The following is a 22,683-nucleotide window of genomic DNA, read 5'->3' as shown; positions in this document are numbered from 1 at the left end:
ACAGAAGTGATGGAGAATTGCTTCAGCATTTTTTTTCTGTATTCACTGAACTGTTACTGATTCCTGGCAACCATAAACTGTCATATGTAAAACAAAAATTAATCTTTCTCCTTCTATGCAGAGCGCATTTATTTATGTTCTTATTCAAAAATTATTTTGTATTATTTACAGGAATTTTATGTATCTGTATCAGATGATACAAGAATGATTGCAGCACTGAAAGAGCAACTTCCAGAGCTGGAGAAGGTTGTAAAACAAATGTAAGGATAGTGTTGTTGTCCCCTTTTCCTTTGTTTCTTTTGACTCTCCCTTCAGTAAAATAGCTAGGAAAATCTCTCTTTTATATCGGGTCAGAAAAATGACTTCTATGTCCATAGAGAGCTTTCAAAATGGCAGCTCAAAAACTGCTGAACAAAATTGCTTGTATGCATGCTTATTCAAACAAACATATGTGACACTTCTATTTTGTATGAACGTTCTTGCAAACCCCAAATTTACTCACGTAAGGATTCACAGAAAGCAGGCAAAAGGAATATGTATTCCTTTGGAAACAAAGTTGCAAATTTGTTTAACATTTATGTGCCTTTTGGCAGCATTTGCCCAGTCCTACTTAGAACTAACTGTCACTTCTATTCTTAGCATAAGCATTCATAAATCCCTTGATGTGATAGTTTGGAGATTTATCAGTATTCTTAATACTGACACACTATAGGTGAAATCTTCAAGAGATGCCTAATATCTTTTTTCTGCTTTCTCTAGTTCAGAAGAAGGTAAAACACCACAAAAGAAGGTAAATTAATTTTGGCGTTTTTCTAAAGCAGGGGTGCTAAACTACTGCACATAGAGCCAGGTCACTCGGCCCACAGGGCTCCACAGTGGCCCAGAAATTTGGCAGCAGAGGACAAGTAGCACCATTAATTGCCATGGCTTCCAGAGCTGTGGAAATTAATGTTGCCACCTCCCCCCGCTGCCAAATTCCCTTGGGAAGTCCTGCAGGCTGGATAACACAGTCCCATGCACCAAGTCACAGTGGCGCACGAGGCTGGGCTGGCATACAGGGCTGGATCTGATATGCATGAGGTGCTCCATGGTCAAGTTCAGCACACAGAGCATTGCTGTATGGCCAGATGTGGTGAGCATGGGCTAGCTGTAAGCTGGATCCAGGTGTGTGGGTTCAGGCCCATAGACTGACTTCATGCACCAAATGTGTGGGATCCAGCCTGTGGGCAGGCTCCACTGTTTTAAGAGATTTTCCTTTTCAGTAACATCGAATTATTACAACACATATGGAAATAGTTTAAAAATGAATCTGCAAACTGTGTTTTGTTGCTTTCTCTCTTGCTTTTGATGCAGCATGTCTGTTTAAATTCAGGTCTACTCCATAATGTTTCTTCTTTGACTTTCGATGATGCTTATCATGATTATTATTTTTGCAGCACAAAGTTCTTCTGCAGCTGTTTAACACAACTGATGATAGAGCACAAAAACGCCAGCCCATCAGGGGAAGTGATGAAAGTAAGTACCTACACGCTGTGGTTTGCAACATTGTTTCCTGGACTGCTGAGGTTTACAATAAATTTATTGCCCCTGGGGCAGAAATCAGAATAAACAGAAGTGTCTGATTTTCAGATATGGGGCAGAGTCTGTTTCTTGTCATTCAGCACAGTCCTCAGTCCTTACTTTGAGTAGACTTAAGTGAATGGGGGAAGTAATATTGAGCTCTTGAGATGTCCATTTCTTCTTGCTTTAATTATTTGTAGTAGAGGTGGGGAATATGTATAATGAAGTGCCTTTCAAATAATGAACGAACAAAACAGTTTTAAAACAGCACCAGCAATGCCTACATGGGTAATATGTGGATATTGGCATTTGGTCCCCAATTTCATTGATACTAGTTTTAAGCCTGAGCTGCAAGTCCAGTCTTGCTCTGACAATCAACTTATGGAATGGGGGACTATCATAGAAAGCACTGATTTGAAAAGGACTTGGGGACATTGTTAATAAGCAGCTGAACATTTCCAGTATGAAGCTGTGGCAAAATGGAGTACTGTGATCATTTATTATATAAGCAGGTGAATAGTGTCATGTTTACCTTTTGCATTCCTTCACCTATTATTTCCCCCTCTCCCCTCCCTTGTCTACCCATTGTTTTCCAAACTTCCACCTATTTATATTTTCACTGACCTCCTGTCACACTTTTAGCTCCTTTCCCACCTTGGAGATCTCAGAACAACAGCGGAGTCTCCTAGTGCCTAAAGACGGGTGCTTGTGCCTGAAAGCTTGCAAAAAACTTTTTCCAACTACTCAGTTGGTCCAGTAAAAGATATCACATCTACCCAAAGAACCTTGCCTATCTCCTTATATGGCACTGATGAGATCCTGACTAATATTGTACCCAGTTTTGGTGCCCATGCTTTAGCAGGGATGCATGATCTGAGATTTTAAATGCTCCCTTTATGGAATTTATGAAAGATAAGTTTAATTGACTTGAGCATGGCCTATTAATAGACCTGCACAAAGACTTCTGTAGGGATGCTAATAGTTGCTTAATCTCACAGACAAAGGCCTGGTAGGACCTAATGGATGGTACTTGAAGCCAGCTAAATTGAAACTGGAAATGAAGTGCACAGTTAAGGATTAAAAGAGATGACCAGAGGCTATGGTCATTTCTCCATTACCTGTAGTCTTTAAATGTAGCCACAATGTATTAAATTGTGTCTGGGAATTAGCAGGCAGCAGTGTTTTCTGTCACATAAGATCATTCTCCATGAATATACAAATAATGGCAGTTACCATTATGATTGCTAAGGTAAAACCAGTCAGGTCTCACTGGCGAAGCAGTCTCCTGATCATCACAGAGAGAAGGAAGGGATCCACCTTACCATGTTTAGCCCTCCCATTTTCTTGGTAGAAGAAGGTTGCTTTCCTATGAAGTAGGAACTGAGGAAACAGGGCTGTATCCTTGATGGATCAACATTCCAGTCTGATATGCCAGTATACTATCCCCTTGATGTACCCCAGCTGAGGATACAGCCTCTCTTTTCTTTCCTTTTTTGGCTTCTGTACTATAGTACATGTTCACCCTAACCTAGTTTGAACTTGTCCAGAGCTCTCATTTGGATCATGGCTGATTTTATTAGACACACAACTGAAATGAGTACATTTTCCAAGTATATTCAGAAGTATACACAGACCATCTCCCTGAATTCAGGAGTGTGTTCAGTAATGAAAGCCTCAAGTCGGCAAAGCACTGAGTAAGTGCTAAGTCCCATTGACTAAAGTGCATTTTCTGTGAATGGTGTGAGACAGAATGCTGATCTGTGAACCATACATCCAGCTACACACTGATGTAAAGGATTTTGCACATCATAGAGCAGTTAATTTAAATCATAGGATAATTCCTCTTGCACAATCCAGCATAAGCACTCTGCAAGCTAAATAGGCATATTTCTGGCATAGGTTCCTAGTTTGTGGCTGAGACAAACTCAGTACAGCTCAGGAAAAGTGGGTATAAAGCTGAATTTCCATTTGAGACTCTCTGGCTGCCTATACACATGCTTTAAGGTGAGAGGGGGTGCATTTTAATTAGAACAGTTCCCCAGCAGCCGCTGTAACTAAAACACCACAGCATCACATGTATGAAGCCCCTGCACATTTAAAAATAGCCACAGGATGATTTATCTAAATCTCATTCAATGAGGCTTAGTTAAAGCACTCCAGGGCCATTTTTAAATGCTCAGGGTCATAGGCACTGACTTTTATGTTCGCTAGGGAAGGCCTAAGATGATGGACATGTGGAAAGTTTTATACATTTCAGGCGATAGCCCTCTTCCTGAGGGGGACCAGAGCCCTTGGACCCCCACATACTCAGCACCTCTGCTAGGGGGCTTAATACATGTGATGCTGCTGCAGTGCTGCAGCATTCTAATTAGAATGTGGAACAGACTCAGTTAATCAAGTCTGCTCTGATGCATTCTAATTAGAATGCCACTGAGCAGATGTACAGGCAGCTTCTGAGTATAAAAGGCAGTAGGGAAGTTCTGTGTCTCCTGAGAGCCATTATTGTCTGACAGCTGAAGCTGCCTTGGAACACTTCACCCTGAGTGGCACACAATGCCTCCTGAACTCAAGGTTTCTGGCTCTTCACTTCTTCCATCTTGCCTGGTGTTAGAACCCACCCACCTGAGAAAGCTGGCAGCATAAAATGAAATAGGGCAAGAATCCTTTCATATCTGAGCTGTAGATGTTTTAAAGGCAGATTTCCAGGATACCTCTTATAATTACATTCATCCCCACATTTTTGTGTTTGGGGTCCTATTTGCCAGCAGGGGGTGAGGTGCTTTAAAATGGCCTATGAAGAGCAAATTTACATTGGGATATGGAAAGGCAGATTACGTAGTAGATATTTTTCATTTCTGATGCTTAGATATCAGGAACCCACTCCCCACCTCAGAACTACCTGAAACCAAAGCACATTGGAATCAATGAGCATAGTCACAGTCCGTGGGCTCTGGATCATGTTCTGGGTTATTTTCAGTTTTCAACTTACCTTGAATTTTCAACTTCCCTCTACTTCAGCTGACAGCCAACATTATATTTTTTCACACCTTCCATTTTTCCATGGGTGTTTCCATCTGTCCCCCAACTACACACGCTCACGCGCACAAATACACACGCAATTCTTTTACAAGCTTGCTGGGATACCTACTTTCATTTTTTAATGCTTTGGTTTTTTCGTGTCCATTGTTCCTTCTTTTCTACTTTACCTTTGCACATCACTTTTTGTAGCATTTCACTGTATGCAACTCTGCATTATCTTTCTGTTCTTCCTTTTATTGTTAAGTGTTTTGTGAGACTTGGTATGAAAGGCACTAAATATAAAATGCATTGTATTTCAGTAATGCCAATGCTCCAGGAACATCCTACTGATAGAACAAGCATCATGTTTTGACAAAAACAGATATTTCTAGATAATTCATTTCTATTGTATTAAAAAACCTTATAACAATAAATTTCCACCAACTCTTGTCTCTTGCGTTCTATTCCTTAGATATGTGACTCCACTTGAAGCAGCTTTGCCCTCATCAGCCCTAGGGGTTGAGGTGGTAGCCCTGTGACTAAAACACAGCAATAGAGTATTAACTTATTCTGGAAATCTGTACCAGACTGGAAGGAGGACAATGTCTGTCCCTCTGGTTCTGCCCAGTCTAGCCTCCCCTCCACAGTTCCCTGGATGGGGCTGCTCCCCTACACACCACTTCTATGTGAATGGGGAAAGAGCTGTCTATAGAAGGAGCCCTCCACATATGGATCTAAGAATAGGAACAATCAGACTACCGTAGTTATATTATACTGATAGATATATCACACTGGAGAAGTGTTGATCCTATGTATGTATTTTCTGTATCCACAAGCCTACAGGTATCTACAGGTATCCTCCATGAATACAGCTGGTGCACACAGGCTGTCATATGGGTCTCTCTCCTATGGATTTACATAGGGCCATGCACTTGTTCCCTTAATGGAGGTATCTCATCTTATGTCTGCAGGGTTATTCTGTAATTGAGTCCATGATTGTACATTTCCCATTTATAGGACAGGCTGCAAAGTAAGCATAGAGGGCTCCAACACAATCTACAGGCTCTGTGGCTGGGTTTGACAATTGGAAGTTTTTTGATTTCTTCTTCTGGCTTTAATTCATTCCACTTCTGACCTGCCCTGCTCTTTACAGAATAGATTCTATCCTCCCAATTTCTATGCAATCAAAATTGTCTGGTATTTCCTATAATTCAGGAGACAACTCTTGCTGTACCTCCAATTGTATCTTGCTTATTAGAGCAAGGTATCTGAATGTCTGGAAAGGACTACAAGAGATACACCACAGCCTAAATCAGTGGTTCTCAACCTTTTTAGACTCAAGGCATCTTTTGTTAGACTCAAGGCACTATTCCATAGCCTCCGTGAATAGAGCAGCATCCCATTTCAAAAACAGTTTATTTCACTGTTTACCTCCTTGCAGAGGGGCTACCTAATGAGGGAGGTGAGCTGCCAGGCAGGGAAAACCTAAGCCTGCCCTTACCTGCTCATCTCTTCATACCCTGAGATGCCACATCACCCTGAGGTGAGGTGTCTGAGTTACCATATCACCCTGATTGAGAATCACTGGTTTAAATTAAACTTTGTGGTCATGAGCCACCTATTGGATCTGGTTCTGCAAATATGCAAATTTGTGATTAGGGAGTTTCATAATTAATTTTTTTTAACCCTTGCAAAAGTAAAATTATTTATTTGAGAATGTTCAGCTGGCTGGATCATGCAGAAATATCAATGATGTTGATGAATGTGTCTATGAATAATGATGTCTATGAATAATAGAGTAATATTGGAATTTCAGGAATCTTATCATTTACTAAAACTTAATGCAGATATGGCATTAAAATTACTAAACTTGTTGAAAAACTAGAAATCTGGGACCTATAATACCAAATAGAGTTTTAGAAACTTAATACTGTGTTTGTTAAGTATGTGAGCAATCATTTATTGATATGAGAATTATTTGCAATAAAGTGTATCTCATTGTTATATACAGCATTCACCATCGTTATCTTTGTCTATAGTTCTGTTTAAAGTGTACTGTATAGACCACACCTACACTACTATTCGTGTGCCAGTGCTGTCTTCTGTTAAGGAAGTGATCAGTGCCGTAACAGATAAACTGGGCTCTGGAGAAGGCTTGATCATAGTAAAGATGAGTTCAGGAGGAGGTAAGGTATTTACATTATCTTTGATCTATCTCATTTGAAAAAAAATAGAACACTCTGACAGAACATAAAATAATACTGATTTACACAAGGCTGTTCCTATTCCTGTTCATCTCACCAGAAAGTTCTCTTAGGAGCACAACCTGTCCTTCACTAGTGATGTACGTGACCCTGAACACAGTGGATCTTGCTATTGGAGAGGCAGCTCTCTCAGGAGGCAAAGGTGCTGTCCACCATAAAGCAGTGTTTTAGCAGGGATCTTTTCTGTGTGGCATGTATTTTGGACAGAGGTACAGAAAAGAAGACATGGATGATTTCATATTTACACCATTCAGATCTTGTAAAGGGCAAGGTGGATGCTCCAGTAACAGCAGAGAATATGCAGTTTGGAGGCTGCAGAGGAGGCCAGAGATTTAATGTGCTCCCCTTCCCTTTCAACCAGCCTCCCTCTGCCAGCCCCTTTTACTTGGGCCTCACAAAAGTTCAGGACTTGCAACTTAGGAAGCTAAACCAAGCACACTAGAAACAAGTACGTGGTGGATTCTGCTGAAGAAACCATGCTGGTGAGAGTGATTGAATATGACAGTGACAATGACAGAGCTGCACTGCTGCAGAGGGCAGTGCTGGAATGCATTTCATTCCAATAAGCAAAGATGCCTACCAGAAAACTGGCACCAGGGGTCTCTCTCTTTTCAGTTGCAGTAATTTTCTGTTGCAAAAATGGATGACAGCAGCCTAACTTGCATATGCTGAAAAAATTCATCGTGAGTCAGTTTATAAATTCTTCTTTACCTTCAGGCTGTGATCCACAGTTTTTTATGACTGTTGTCATGAGGCCAGTATACAATTACATCCAACTGCCTCATCAGGCACTTGCTGGCTTTCCAGTCAGTTTTTGAACAGCTAGTTAACCTCTTACTTCTCAGAGTGTGTGTCTACACGTTCATTGATGAGTCATAGTTACTGCACAGTAAATTTAGTACTTGGATAACCATGTACTACTATATCAGTACACAGTAACTCATGCTACTGTGCCATAGTGCACAGGTTTTTTTTCAGACTCTAACTATACTACTAAGCCTACTACTACTACTCTAACTAAGCCTACTACTACTGTGTACTAGCCATGGTTTTGCCTGGCACACTACTGCACAGTATTATTAGGCTACTGCACTGTGTCTAGCATCTTGTGTAGAAACACTCAGAGAGGAAGGAATTGAGTCATTCACGTTGAGTGGTCTTAGCATTTGCAGTGCAGATTCCCTGAGTTTCTTTCAGTTTGGGTGTTGTGATTTCAAGCCCCAGTTTTCTGGGGATTTCATGTGGGTTGAGCCTGCCCTTTCATGTACTGATGCCACATTTTTTCAGTAAGATCTTGTTATCTACCATCCAAGGCATCTTGCTGTATCTTTTAATAATGCACATAGCTACTAATTTGATTTCACTGTGGTTAAGTCTGCTGTAAGGACATTTAATGTTGTGTATTTAATAGAGAATCTTACACTTCCATGTTTACAGAAAAAGTAGTACTCAAACCCAATGATGTTTCGGTGTTTACGACTCTCACTGTTAATGGACGTCTTTTTGCTTGCCCACGGGACCAGTTTGATTCCCTGGTATGTATGTATTTAATTCTCAGAAAACCACTGAAAGTCTGAGAGCAGTGACATGGAAATACTAATAGCTCAAAAAAGGTTTCTCAGCCTATTTTATCATATGAGCATTTTAGCTGGAAGTTATCCGAGAGATCCAAAACAAAAGGTTTGTTAGGGTGAAACCAAAAGAACACACACCCTTGTAAAAAAGCGATATTATCATTTTTAGAACAGAGGAAAAAACATTCTGTCTGATCTATGCAGCAGATCTCAAATCCAATACCTGGAATTGAACCTACAAGGAGAGTTAAATGTTGTAAGAGATAACTGTGGCATGAATCTGATTACAGAACTGTCCCCTCTGTGTTCACAGACATTTAAATAGAGTAAGATGTTATCAGTTAAAATATTATAGAGGCTTGATTAATGCAGTACACTCTTTAAAATCTTTTTTCCTGACCTCCAAAATACTGTGTAAAAACTACAGATGCTTCTAACTAGAATCACAGAAAACATTCCTACTAGAAAATCTGTTTTTTCTTAAGTAAAATTGTTCATAAGTACTTGCAGTTCATACAGTAATTCTAACAATCTCCATGAGGTCTGCTTTTATAGTTTGATTTGACTGTACTTCTTGTTCCTTTTACTTCATTAAAAACAACTGTCATTGCCAAGTCATGCCAGCATGAACTCTATTACTTTAAGCCTTGTTTCAGCCTCCTTTATGCTTTTAACAAGCCACTTAGTATGTATGCCTGATTTCTTTTATAGATATTTTTAAGTCAAAGCTTCACTGTGGCTTTAGATATAGACACTTAGTGGTAAATTTTTGGTATTTTGGGAATTTTTACAACCATTTCTACCTTCATTTAGCATGGACTGAATATGCCAAATATAGATGATTTCCATGTACTGCTTAAGACTGACTAGAGCTCAGTGCTATGACAAGCCAACTGTCCTCAATTGTTACTGATTTCAGAAATTCAAGGAACTCAGTTCCTTGGAGGATGGGCTGAGCAGTGTGCAATAGAAGTTCACTACATTAACCATTTCTACAATATTCTGTTACTGAAATCTAGCAGAATTCTTCTAGTTTGAGTACCTTTTGCTATTTCAGAATCCATGTTCCTGTTGCTAAGTGCAAATATAAATTTGTTCATACTATGCTTGGCAAGCCTCTTGTGAAAAATTTTGTTCTGGGACAAATTAACTTGCAAACAAGCAGTGAGTCTAAATCTAAATGTTTCTTCTCTAGCATTAGAAAATATTTTGGGGCCATTTGCTTGTTATGGTAACCCAGTTCTTTTGTCATTGTCTCTGAAGAGAAAGAAAAATATATTTTACTTTGTGGAAAAGTCTCTTTCTTTAAATGATGAATATTCCTGAATAAATCTGTATGTAGAGTCACTTTTCAAGAATAAGGAAGCTATCAAACTTTAAACACAGAGGAACTATGGACCTGGTATAATGCTGATGCTTGTTCTGAAGAACAAGCATTTCCTGGTAAGAAAGTCTCTTTCCAAATCAAGACTTTCCCAAAGCAAGTCTCATAAGGCCATATCGCCTATAATGTATTGCAAATTATTTTAGACTGGTTTGACACAATCATGTTATGAGCATGTTTGATATGCTAGTTAGTTCTAGAGAGCAAAAAGTAGCAAAGCAAGCTACTGAAGTGCAGGTCCTTTCTATTTTTTTTTAATGCAGTCTGTTGGTCTTGTAAACATCAGTTTGAGTTCAGGATAGGATATGTTGACAACACTTTTCTATAATAATTAGCAATATAAAATACTTATTTAAAATTAAAAACAGTAGGAGAAATTTGAAAAGAAAATTGTAAGTGAACCCTCTCCTGCCCTCTCCTGGAAACAAAAGCAATTAAAATGTGGATACATATGAAGCAGTATTTAAGATATTTCAAGATGTATTCAAAAGATGCACTTGAACTAGACAGGGGGGTTTTGCTGGTAACTGAATAATTCTTGCATGACTGGTTCAGTGTGTATGACTAATATAGAGCTGATGATCCCAAACACAGTTTAACATGGACCCACATTTTGCATTTCTTTTTAGTCCAAGAAGTAGCAGTGTGCAAAACTGCAGTTCACATCTCTTTTTTTTTTTGGTCTTATTGGTGATAAGGAAATGCATTTTAAAAATGCTATAATACTTGAATTATTTAAAGGATATTTTTTCCTGTTTTGAATGTGCATGCACAATTCCCTTTAACTTAACTGGGAGTTATGCTATCGCAAAGGTTTGTGCATCCAGCTATTAGAATATACCCAATATATACTGATCCAGGGAATGTACGAGGTACACATATGATCTTGTACTTAATGCAGATAAAGCACAGTAAATCAAATAATTATCATTGTTAACATCTGTTGGTTTCAAAAACATTTGGCTTTTATTTTGTGGTCTAGATCTTTGTGTTTGTAAAAATGGGAACTGATAAGAAAAGGTTTACTTTTACCCTTGGTTGAAAACAGATTTCAATTATGTTATTTGAAACATCTTAGAAGCTGGTGACATCCAAAAAAGATCTGTAGCAGACTAACCACTGATGGTGTAATTTAGCAGTTCTTGACATCTTGTATCATTATTCCTATTCACAGACACCACTGCCAGAACAAGAAGGCCCGTCTACTGGAACTGTGGGGACTTTTGAACTCATGAGCTCCAAAGACTTAGCATACCAGATGACAATTTATGATTGGGAACTCTTCAACTGTGTGCATGAGGTATTATTAAATAGTTCCCTATTATTGTAAGTACCAGTACTATTGCCAGATCTGCTGAGCTTAACCTGCAGAAGCAATATCACCAGTAGGCTTTGAATGTATTAAATACAGTTACAGTAGTAGCTAAAATATAAAGTACACAAAAGAAACATCTCCCAACAGTGCACATTATATTGAATTATTTAATAGGCCCTATTCAAATGGCTAAATCATTAATACATAGTCTATCTTTATGCTTTTATTATGCCTCAGTGGTTGTCTACTGAACTTGCAATGCAGCCAGAATCCTTTTCATCTATATTTTAAACACGTATACTGTGGAACAATATTCTGACTAGAATATGTTAGAAACCCCCCCACTCCTCTTTACCCCAAAAGGACCCCCCCCCCACTTATCCTCCCAAATAAAAAAACAAACTTCAAAAAACAGACCTATTTTATCTTTTCTAGCTGGAACTGATATATCACACATTTGGAAGGCATCATTTTAAAAAGACAACAGCAAATTTGGACCTATTTTTGAGAAGATTTAATGAAATCCAGTTCTGGGTAGTCACAGAGATTTCTCTTTGCTCCCAACTCAGCAAGCGTGTTCAGCTGTTGAAGAAATATATTAAGATAGCAGCCCAGTGAGTATTGAAGTATTTGCATTAAAATATAAACAGCAATTGTTTGACGTGTGCCAAATTTGTATTTATTATTTGTCCTTTTTCAGAGATAAAGTTAAAGATAACAAATACACCACTGTTCATGAGGGATTTTTCCCCACTAATATACACCCTCCCTTTCTCTATTTTCTCCATTTACTCTTGATCTCTGCCCACTGGCGGCAGATACTAAATCCACATATGTGAGTGGTCTCATTGAATTCAATAGGACGCTCATTTCCCTACCATTATTGTGTTAATGTTTTCAAAGGGATCTCTTAACATCCCTCTGTGGTCTCTACGATTGCCCAGAGTGCCACTAGGAGAGGAGCAGGGTGACAGTATAAGGAAGCTTACACTGGCTTCACTTTATATTATTTCTTTCCAACTACCAGGTATAAAGGTGGATAGAAAAATAATTTTCCTTCACAACTGAAGCTTATTTAAACAATCTTTAATACTACAGTTGAGTGATAGCTTTTGCAATGAAATTCACTCAAAATGTAGGCATTTGCCCATTTTCCTGGAAAACAAAAAGTGAATCCTGCATGTTTGCAAAATGTGTGCATCACTGAAAATTGTTAAGTTTATGTGCAAAAATAGGCAGCAAAGACACTAATGTGGACAATATGTTTGTTCACAAGATGAATTTGACAATATAGCTGGCTGGTCAGCACTGCTGCTCTCACTTATTTGTTTATTCACATTTAAGTGCCTTCGGGCTGCCTTATTAGGGCTTAATCCCCAACCTCTGATGTCCATAAGAAGTTTGCTATTGACTTCAAAGGAAGCAAGGACAGGGCTAAAACTATTCTGTCACATTCCTATCACTGTTACCCTCTTCCTTCCTCCTGCAGTCCTTGCTATTGTTTGCTACTCCCACCTGTTCTCATTGTCTCTGATTAGACAGAAACTCTTCAAAGCACAGCCCAGTTGTCTTGCATGTTTGTATATAGCACCCTAGACAGCGGGACTGTCATCTTGTGTAGGGTCTTTGGGCACTGTTTAAATACAGCTAACAATTTTCCATTAAAACATGACAATATTTTTTTGTATTTTATAATATAAAACCATGACTGAGTCAGGTGGTAGGGAAGAATGGACAGAAAAGAGACAATGACAGTCATAATTTCACAGCCCAAATCTATTCCCCAACATTGCAAGGTGCTGAATCCCTCCTGGAAACTGCTGAATGCTCACAGCTCCCACTGAAGTCAGTGAAAGTCAAAGGCCCCCAACGTTTTGTAAGATGCATTCAGGATCAGTCTCATATTCAGGAGAGAGCATAGAATTCACCTCCTTAGTTCCTAAAAAATATAGGTAGCGTAAAGCAGCCATTTCTTTATTTCATTCTGTAAGGGGAAACTAAAACCAGAAAGCAAGTCTGAACTATTTTGTCCAGTAGAGGGCAGTAGCACACATGCACACAAAGAAGTAGGGTTAATTTCTCAAATCAATAGCATGAAATGGGTAAAAACTTAAAAGCAAGTCAATTAAGATATGAAGGCAATTTACATAAACACTTAAAAGCAAGCATCTTAAAAATAATGGTTAAACGTCTCCTTAATAAGAAAAGGCAGGGAAAATAATAAATCATATAGTGTCCCAGCCAGTAAGATCCCTCAATGTCATGGGTTTAATCTGCTATTTACTTCAGCTTGACAACCTCCTGTTTACTTCCATGTTTCTGGTGTCACTGCAATGCTAAAAATACATTGCTAAAAGTGATCTTCTCTTCTGAGACCTCTTTGCCTCCTAAATGCAGGGAATTCTGGATCACAGGGTTCTCCTAAATGAACACTAAGCTGGCAGGTTTATTTCCAGCGGCTGGAAAAGAACTTTTAAGTTTTGTCAGGCTTTTCCCCACTGTATAAAGTGCTGCTATGGCAACAGGTGCTATAAAACCTCCAAAAACAAATATAAAGTAAGCCAGAATTAGAACAAAATAACCAAGTAACTGGGTCACAAGAGGTGAGCCCAGGCCTTCAAATAATTTTGCTTGCAAAGGGTGATGATAAAGCAGTGACCCAGCAAAAGACGAGCATACTTGAAAGTAGAGCAGGGTGTTCAGAACAATAAGGTGAGGGGCATGCAGCACTTCTCATCTTTGCAGGAACTACTAAAGTCATGTGGCACAACTGCACTTGGGTAGTACTGATTATCTGAGATAACAGTTGTTGAGAATCTTACTGCCCTGGCATAACTGAGGGCTCCATACCACTGCAGAAGGCACTCTGGCAATATGCCCCTTTTCTGGCTGCTCCACACCCAGGTGGGAAAGTGCTTGACCAGGTGGCATCTAATTCAGGTGAGCACAGCGTGCTTTGAGCTCACTGTGCAGTGGTTTTCATTGCACCTACTGAGAGAGATTGTGCAGTTCACCAAGTTCATGTCTTTCCTCCACCCACTGCAGGATCAAGCTCTGAGTTTTAGAAATAAAGGCAGATGCTAACTGTATCTCCTGTGGTGTAATCCCCCAAGACTGATAGTATTAGAAAAGCTTTCTATTGTATGCTTGCACATAAATGTAAGCGCATACTCAACCACACTCTAAATACATTCTTTCTCTACTTACTCACCACATACACTAAGAATTCTCTGCCTATACAAAATCATAATCACACACACACACACAAGAATGTCTTCCCAGTGCAATCAATTGTGGGAAATTATAGGACTTTTAGTCCAAACTCACTTTGATGCTTTGGAAAATTTTACCTTCTGGATTTTTTTTAAAACTCAGCGGATCAAAGCACACACTATTTTCTTAGTAAAATTGTGCATCATTATTTTCTTTAGTTATATTTTTCAATCTGCAGGAAGATTTGTATTTTAAGAATGTTAGGTTGAATCACTTGATTCAAGTGTTGAATTGCTTGCCAAAATTACACCATTTATTTTAGAACATAACTAAAGATCATCCATCTATACTAGACTTAATAGGGTTTCAGTTAAACTGGATGAGTGCACTGCACTGAAAGAATGTTTAGTCATATTGTAAAGATCCCTTATCTCAGACAAAGAATAGCTGCAAGTTACAAATTGCAGCTTCCTTAAATAAGCCTGTCTACTGTACTTGAGTAGCATTACAGCATTGTTATTTAATATTTTACAGTGCCCAAATATATCCTTGGTGACATATCAAACAAGGAGGGGTACCTACTCCAGAGAGTTCACCTTCTAACTGTGACATGATACAAAGGGTTAGTTAAATAGGGCAATGGGAGGGAGAGGATAACAGTAACAAAACCATGTTGTTTTGCAGTAAGACAGGTACATGTCTTCAGGGTTCTGTTAATTTTGGTTTCCCTTTCTTCACTACTTCTTAGCAAGTTGTCAATAGTGAGTATTTAGGAGAGAGCTGAAGGTGATGGAAGTGGCTAGGTGAATAGACCAAGGTGGCACATTCCGTTTATAGGGGTAGCTGTTTAATTTAAGGAGGTCAAGGGTGTATCAAAGCTGGTAAAACAGGAAGAACACTAACAAGGTTATGTTTTCACTGAAAAGTTAACCTGGGCTCTTAATTAGGTGTAGTCCATTAAAAGGCTATAAGGTAAAACCCAAATGAGTCATTCACTTGGGCTGATAACCCATCCAATTTATAATACAGACAGAGTGCTGATATAGACTCCAGTGCCTTTCTGTAACTTTCTTATGTGCTCAGAAGAGCAGACAACTGCTTCTGCACTTACTGGAAAAAATATCACAGGGCAACCCGCATAAGATATGTCTCCAGAGCCATTCACACAGGGGCGTGCAGCTCTTGTGCTAACACAGTCATTCTTTCTAGGACTTTGTGGTGTGGCTTCTCACACACAGACTGCTCATAGGCAGACCTGGGTGCCAATCATCTGGGTTAACTCTACAGTGAAAAGATAGCCTAACGGTCAGGGCTGTATGATATAGAGCTTTGAATGCAGGAAGTCTGTATTTGATGCCCACACACAATAAGAAACCACTGAAGCATTTCAAAAGAAAGGAGAAAAAAAGGGAAATGTGATCAAAGTGACATGTGAGAGAAATGATTCTGGAGGGTAGCAAAGTTGGTATAAAATGTACTAGAGAAGACACCTGAAAAGAAGGAAAAGACCTGAGACTAAAGGGCAAGAGGTGATAGTAGTCAGTGTGAGAATATGGACAAGAGATTTGCTCATTGAGAAAGAAAAGGAAAGGGTAAATATTTTAAATATCTTGAAGGGAAAAAATAACAGGATTTGGCCATAACTCAGACATATGGAAAAAGAGAGAGAGTCAAGAAGACCCCCAGGTTATAAGTTTGGGTGACATACAGGGTTTGGAATCAAAATTCATTGCTGCAGAGAAGAGAACCAGAGAAAAAGGCTTTGGGAATGGAAATTATGTATTGTTTCTTGGCTAAGGTGAATTTATGCTGGAGACCAGCAATACAAAATACAGCATATGAGAGAGGGTAACTGTAGTTAAGCTGGAGCAACTACATGTATTTAAGAGTCTTTTCCATTAGTTACCTTATTAGCCTGCCACCCACATTTGCAAGACAAATAGGAAAGAAGCATAGGCCTACAGATTTGCTACTTTGGCCAATTATATTAACAAATATAGCAAATCATTTGCAGATGTTCTGAAACAACAGTTAAATCCTATAGTTTTTTCCTCAGCACAAATTAAGAAACTCTCTTATGTTGGGGATAAGAGCAGATTTAGAGCTTTTGGTATGTAGGTTCTTAAATACTGAGCATATTTAAAGGATTACTTAAACAGTGATAGTGGCATACAGGATTTATTTAATTCAGGAATCCCAGAAAGCTGAGAAACTACATATATATATGGGAACTGAAACACAACCACCTCTTTAAACTGGTAAAAATCTTTGGTGCTATTAGACAGCCTACCATCCCACAAGGGTCTGCAACAACTAGGTTGCATCCCATTTCTCCCATTGTTCCTGTTGTTCCTTTGGCCTTAAATTTTGTTTGGTGTCAAGAGATGTCCCATACTGCACTGCTGAGGGGAACGAAGATTAAAAGGCCACTGAACCTCCATGAAGAAGCTGGTGTCAGGTAAAATGGATGATGAAGGCTGCTTGAGTGAAGAAAAACAAGCTTCCAGATGAGTTTGATCAGGCTAGAAAAATATTCTTCTGGGTTCATAAAGCTTTTCATTTTATTTTGAGCCTGGGGCTTCATACAAAACTTGGGGGTTTGCAAATTGTGTGTTCCAAGGCTGCTGGCATAATTTACCAGGTTATAATCAAACCTAAGCCAGACAACTCTGAGATCTCTTCAAAACCACAGTTTTACTTCTCCTTTGATAGATGCATGACATTAAAAGTCTGGACTTCTTGTATTTCAGCTGTAAGGAATACAAAAATCTTAATTCCTTTTTTGCTATTATCATGGGACTGAGTAATGTTGCTGTGAGCCGTCTTACACTGACATGGGAGGTAAGTGTTAGCTAAAATCTGATTCCAAAAAGTCTAGTTGTTATTTCTGCTTTTAGTAAGTAACCGTATTACTCAATCCATATTATTTCTAGAATTATATCCAACAATTAAGGCTTGATAAGGGAAGCACACAGACAGCAACTCAGCTCCTGAGAAGACAACCTGCAAACCTAAAGGCTTGGAGACATCCCACATAATTATTGACCATTTGTGCAGCATAATGCTGAGCTGCTTTATTAAAAACAAATGGATGGAGAGGGAAGCAGAATCATAGGAAAACACAATATAAGATTACATGCAATAGGTCACATTTTCCTGTGTAGAGTTGTCCCAAAAATCCTAAAAGTTTTTGTCAAAATTTGAAAACAAATTTTCTTGTTAAAATCCCAGTAATTTAAAAAACTGACTGGCACTATATGCTTGCCAAAAACTGGAAAACTTATTTTTTGTGTGTGCATATTTTTCATCAGAAATATTTCTTAAAAATAGTTAGCTCGCTTCAAGTCATGGATATATTGCTAGTGTACCTGAGAACAAAATTTCACCTCTTATGTTTAATGCTTTCCTAAAATCTGGCTTGAAAATGGGGTTTCCAGGTAATATATCTTAAGGTAGCTTCTCAAGGGATATTAAGTAACTTGATCTCTCTGCTTGCAGACATGAAAAAAACAAACCAAAAACACGCTTTACTTTAAATTCGGCACATTCCCGCATCAAGCCCAGCACCGACCCAGATGAGGCTGCACATTACTTCGACCTGCTCTGCAGTCTCTGTATAGATTTGGTGCTTTAGTGGGACTTTTTTGACACCTTAATCTAATAGGTAATTGAATCAGCTTTAGGTAAAAGTGCCAAAGACCCCACTGAAGTGTCCTGCAGAGCCAGGTCGAACTAATGTGCTGGTTTTTCTGGTTAAGCATGGATTTGGTTTTTTTCACAACTGCAAGCAGCCTGAAAGTACACTGGCAATTATTGCATGCAGAAAAGACTAAACTGAATTTCTAATGACCTCAGTGAACCTTTGCAAGATCCACGTGGAAGGTGTAGATTTGGAGATCAGCTTCTAAAAGCCAGACCCATTATTTCTAACTACTGAGAGATATTTTGAGTGATTGTAAAAAAGCACAGAGTATTTAAGGGAAAAAGGGGACATTTTAAATTATTTATGACATACAATATAACAAGCTAAATTTTACAGTATATATGGAGAATGAGCTGGAAGGAAAGATATACTTTTTAAGTGGTATACACTGTTCAGAAAAATGTTGTCATGGAGTTCTGTTTAGCAGAGCAGTCAGGTTGCCAAGGAATAATCTAATAATATTTCTATTGATCTTTTTTCCAGGGTATACTGACTAAACATGATTAAAAATAAATATTTAGGTTCTGATTTTTACTAAAATTTTCATGCAGGTACACTGGTTGCACATAAAACCAAGTACATCTTGACAGCCAATTATGCAATTTCATTCACAAATACCTTATTTGCATACATATGCAAAACTATTTTTCAGATAAATCATTCAAATGAGGCCTTTGCTATGGTACATTGAAAATATTTTTTCTGATATTTTTCTTTACTTTATTTACAGCCAGTACTGCAGCAAAGTCCATTCTGCAATAAAGTACTTATTTTTAAAGTTCCCAGTAAATGTAGTAATTTGTATTTTGATGATAAAATACTAGAAATTTGACATGTTTTGATTTGATATGTGAAAGTTACTGTTTTCCTTGGAACTGACCTGTTAACATACTAATAGCCACTATCCAGTTAATTTGCTCGATATATCTAGTATAATATGAGAAGAAAAGCAGCCATTTAATAATATATCACTGTATCCTTTATTGGTTGTGAATTTAGCCAACATTTCATTTTCTATTGCAAACAGAAAAAAAGTAGTTGATTAACTAAGGAAAAGTGACCCTTGGATGCTAGGGAAGTCAAGAATTTATACAGTAGTTGATGATGCAATTGTATGAACATGGTACTTCCTAGAAAATCCCAGATACAGTTTGACTACAATCTGTGAATATTACAAAGGAACGTGATCATTCATAGCTAGGGACCTACTGAAATCACAATTTCACAGATTTTGCAGAAATCACAAAATCTGGCATTGCCCGCAAAAGCAGGCAACGTCCACGAAATACACAAAAAAGGAGCAACTTACTGAAAAGAAAATGCTGCCTCCCCTGAGGGAGTGAGCAGTCTTCATGGTGCTGTGGCTTGGCTGCACAGTCTGCCAGGAGGGAAGGGGGGCGAGGAGCCTGCCTGCCCAAAGAGCACCCCAAAATGGCAGCTGCCTCTTGCTACTAATTGGCTGAGGGGCTGCCTTTCATGTGGCTGTGCCCATCTCTACCAATCGGTGCTGAAGGGTGGGGCTGCATGACAGACAGCCTTCTCACCCAATCAGTAGGAAGGGGCAGGGTCACTGGGGGCCCTCGGCCAATCAGAGGCATGGGGGGGCCATGATCAGCCTGTGAATTTGATGGCTGGCCCCATGATCTCCCCATGAAATCAGCTGACCGCCTCCTTATCTAAGGTAGACCCCTATTTATAGGCAAGTTTAGCTGAGAATAAGAATAATCTGGTAAAGCCTGAGATATCTATGAGTCATTTTGGTTAAAATAAACTATAATTAGGGATGGGTCCAAAATGCAATGTTACCTTGCATTTTGGATCCAGTTCTGAATATAAATTTCTTGACAGCAGCTTATCCCTGTAATGGCTCAAACCAAAATCTGAATCTGAATATCTCTAAGTGGGTAAGTTTAGGTTTGGGTCTAAATTGGGATCCAGGTTTCATAGTTGGTCCCATCTCTATTTATAATCTGGTTGCTAGGAGAAGTGCTGTATTTTAGATTAGCACATTGTTGAAAATATCTGCCAAAAGAACAGTCTTTCCTGAAATAGGGTTGTTCAAAAGAATCTAGCATTTATAGAAAAATTATTATACTGGATGCAAATTGAATAACACTGGTTTGTTTTTTGTTTTATCAACAGAAACTTCCAAGCAAGTTCAAGAAGATCTATGCAGAGTTTGAAAGCTTAATGGTGATTAGCAATAAATCTTCTTTTCTGTGCACAATCTGAACTAATTAAAGTTTCCAAAGGCGCTTGTACACATGCTGAAAATTTCCCTTTGTGTGGCTTAATGGTGTCACACATTACACATACACAAGTTTTGGGGGTTTTAAATGAGTTCACATCATTGCAAACTAAACTCCATCCCAATGTAGTCTAGTTTGCATTGTTGCAACTTGGAAAATTGCAGCCGTTAGTCAGCTCACCCCCTGGCCGTGGGAGAGGTGGGCACGCTTCACAAAAAAAAAGTATCATCACTTCTGGCTTAAACAGGCTCCTGCAGCCAGCAGGATGCTTCAGACCACCCAGCCTTGGTGGCTGGCTTGCCCCTGCGGCAGTACAGGGAGGTGGCAGGAGGGTGGCTGCGTGTGCTGCGCCAGGGGGATGGTGCACAGGGCCACCAGGGTGCAGATTGCTAGCTTCCCTGAGCCCACCTGGACTTCCAGCACCCCGTGCACCATCCCTGCTGCCTTCTCCGGCTGCCAGCACACTCAGCCTCCCTCCTGCAACCTCCGCACACTGCTTCAGGGGCAAACTAGTCCATTCCTGGGCAGCCCCAGGTATTCTGCCAGCCACAGGGGCCTGTTGATGTGGTGAGGGGCCCGATTCTTTTTTTCTGTGGAGTCTCCCACAGCCAGGGGGCAAGATGACAGATTATTGGCACAGATTAATAGCCTCCCCCCCCTGCAGAAGAGATGGGCAGGCTCCACCCAAAAAGTATCAGGCCCCTTGCTGCTTCTGCCTTTAGCAGACATCTGTGGCTGCCAGGACAATAACATATATACAGTGATGCAAAAATAAAGCCCACTGTTTCAATTAACAACTCACTGTTTCAGTTTAGGGGGCATAAAATGCAACCCTAAGGAATAAAACCCCATCACATGTACAAGAGCCCCAATTAACTGATTTGAATTCCTTGATTCAGAACATTTTATATGTCCTTGTTTGACTTCAAGACATTTATGATCCCATTTTAGTTCTGCTAAAACAAGCATGTATGACTAATAAATTATACTCTTAGGAACCTACTTGGAACGAACTTATGTACCTTGTAAAGTTAATCTGGGAAATTTAGAAAAGCTTTACAATGTGTTTTTCCACAGTACATAGAGGAAACTATATATTCCAGCCAGGATTTTTTAAAAGCACTACCCAACTGTTCTTCACTATTCGGGAGGGGGCACATTCAGGTTAATATAAAGGAGGAAAAATAAGAAGTTCCTTTACAAACAAGTTGTTTTGTAAACATATCTATACCCTTGCCATTTGAAAGGGAAACTGCTCATGTTTAGAGGCTGAACTTATTCAAGCAACAGGAGACAATAATTATCTTTAACAAAACCCATATCAAATTGCTGATATACATTTAATTCAGGTTTGGGTCGGTGTTTATAACTGTGATTTTTTTTCCCTTAAGGATCCATCAAGAAACCATAGGGCCTACAGACTTACTGTAGCAAAACTGGACCCTCCGATAATTCCCTTCATGCCCTTACTTATCAAAGGTAAGATAGGACGCTACCAGATATATAAACTTGAAATATATTTGACAAAAATTTTAAGAGTAAGTGTAAAAAAGAGCAAGACAAAGTATAATTCAATCTTAATATGATCTGCTTTTCCTTTAAAAATCATGAAACAAGGTTGGTTGCTTTTACTAAACATGGATGTTACGCTCCAATGTCACTCGGTTCAATAAGAAATATTTCATACTTTCCCATTAATAAAAGTTTTATTTTTTGTAAATGAGTTTTGTATGTGTTGTAACTGAAGAGACAGAGATACAGTATTATTCTGTTTTTTAGTATTATGTTATTTGATATGCCATGATATAATTAGTTATAGGACTGTGGCTTTTATTTCTATACAGATATGACATTCACTAATGAGGGAAACAAGACATTCATTGACAGTCTAGTAAACTTTGAAAAAATGGTATGTACGGTATATTTGGAATGTGATTTGTATGATTAGACATCATGGCAAATGGAATGGGCTCCACAAATACCTGCTCAAAAAGCCCCATATAAAAGGGGTTTTGGTACAAAATAGATCCATTAATTTTCTTTTTGCAATTGTCTTTGTTGTTCCCCATTGAACAAATGAAAGCAGACTTCTAGGCCTTAGGTTATTTTCCTATTGGAAAAAAAATTAGTGACACAAGGTCAGGTTATATTCCAGTGTAATTTATTTGAAAAATGCATGTATGTGTGGCTTACTTCTAACAGAAGTTTTCGAAAAAGGAGACAAGTTCACGTCCTTATGCAGAAATCTCTGTTAAGGTACTGATTTTCTACAGTAAAGAAGCTCTCGCAGTCACTGTCCCTCCTGGTTCACTTCAGAGTTAGCTTGGGGGAATAACTCCCAGATCTGAACATCAAGTTTATCCCAGGTGTGTGCAACCACTGCAGTCATATCTGAGTTACCAT

At 38.9% G+C, this 22,683-nt stretch overlaps 1 protein-coding gene across 2 annotated transcripts in view; it reads left to right on the top strand.

Annotated features, from left to right (window-relative positions):
• Positions 1–22,683, top strand: part of RAPGEF4 (Rap guanine nucleotide exchange factor 4) — a 296,859-nt gene that overhangs the window by 255,921 nt on the left and 18,255 nt on the right. For both annotated transcript variants that reach the window (XM_090045462.1, XM_090045461.1), the window contains 11 exons: positions 172–260; positions 760–790; positions 1,437–1,515; positions 6,618–6,764; positions 8,280–8,377; positions 10,975–11,100; positions 11,551–11,729; positions 17,079–17,169; positions 20,174–20,224; positions 21,672–21,759; positions 22,125–22,189. In XM_090045462.1, the coding sequence (XP_089901588.1) occupies positions 172–260; positions 760–790; positions 1,437–1,515; positions 6,618–6,764; positions 8,280–8,377; positions 10,975–11,100; positions 11,551–11,729; positions 17,079–17,169; positions 20,174–20,224; positions 21,672–21,759; positions 22,125–22,189 (1,044 nt within the window). The remainder of the gene's footprint in view (positions 1–171; positions 261–759; positions 791–1,436; positions 1,516–6,617; positions 6,765–8,279; positions 8,378–10,974; positions 11,101–11,550; positions 11,730–17,078; positions 17,170–20,173; positions 20,225–21,671; positions 21,760–22,124; positions 22,190–22,683) is intronic.

The sequence above is a fragment of the Crocodylus siamensis genome, chromosome 4, assembly GCF_052110815.1.
Source record: "Crocodylus siamensis isolate JL-2025a chromosome 4, ASM5211081v1, whole genome shotgun sequence".
In the NCBI taxonomy this organism is placed as follows: domain Eukaryota; kingdom Metazoa; phylum Chordata; order Crocodylia; family Crocodylidae; genus Crocodylus; species Crocodylus siamensis.
Note: the sequence above shows the minus strand (reverse complement) of the source record. Positions and strands in the feature narration are given on the sequence as shown.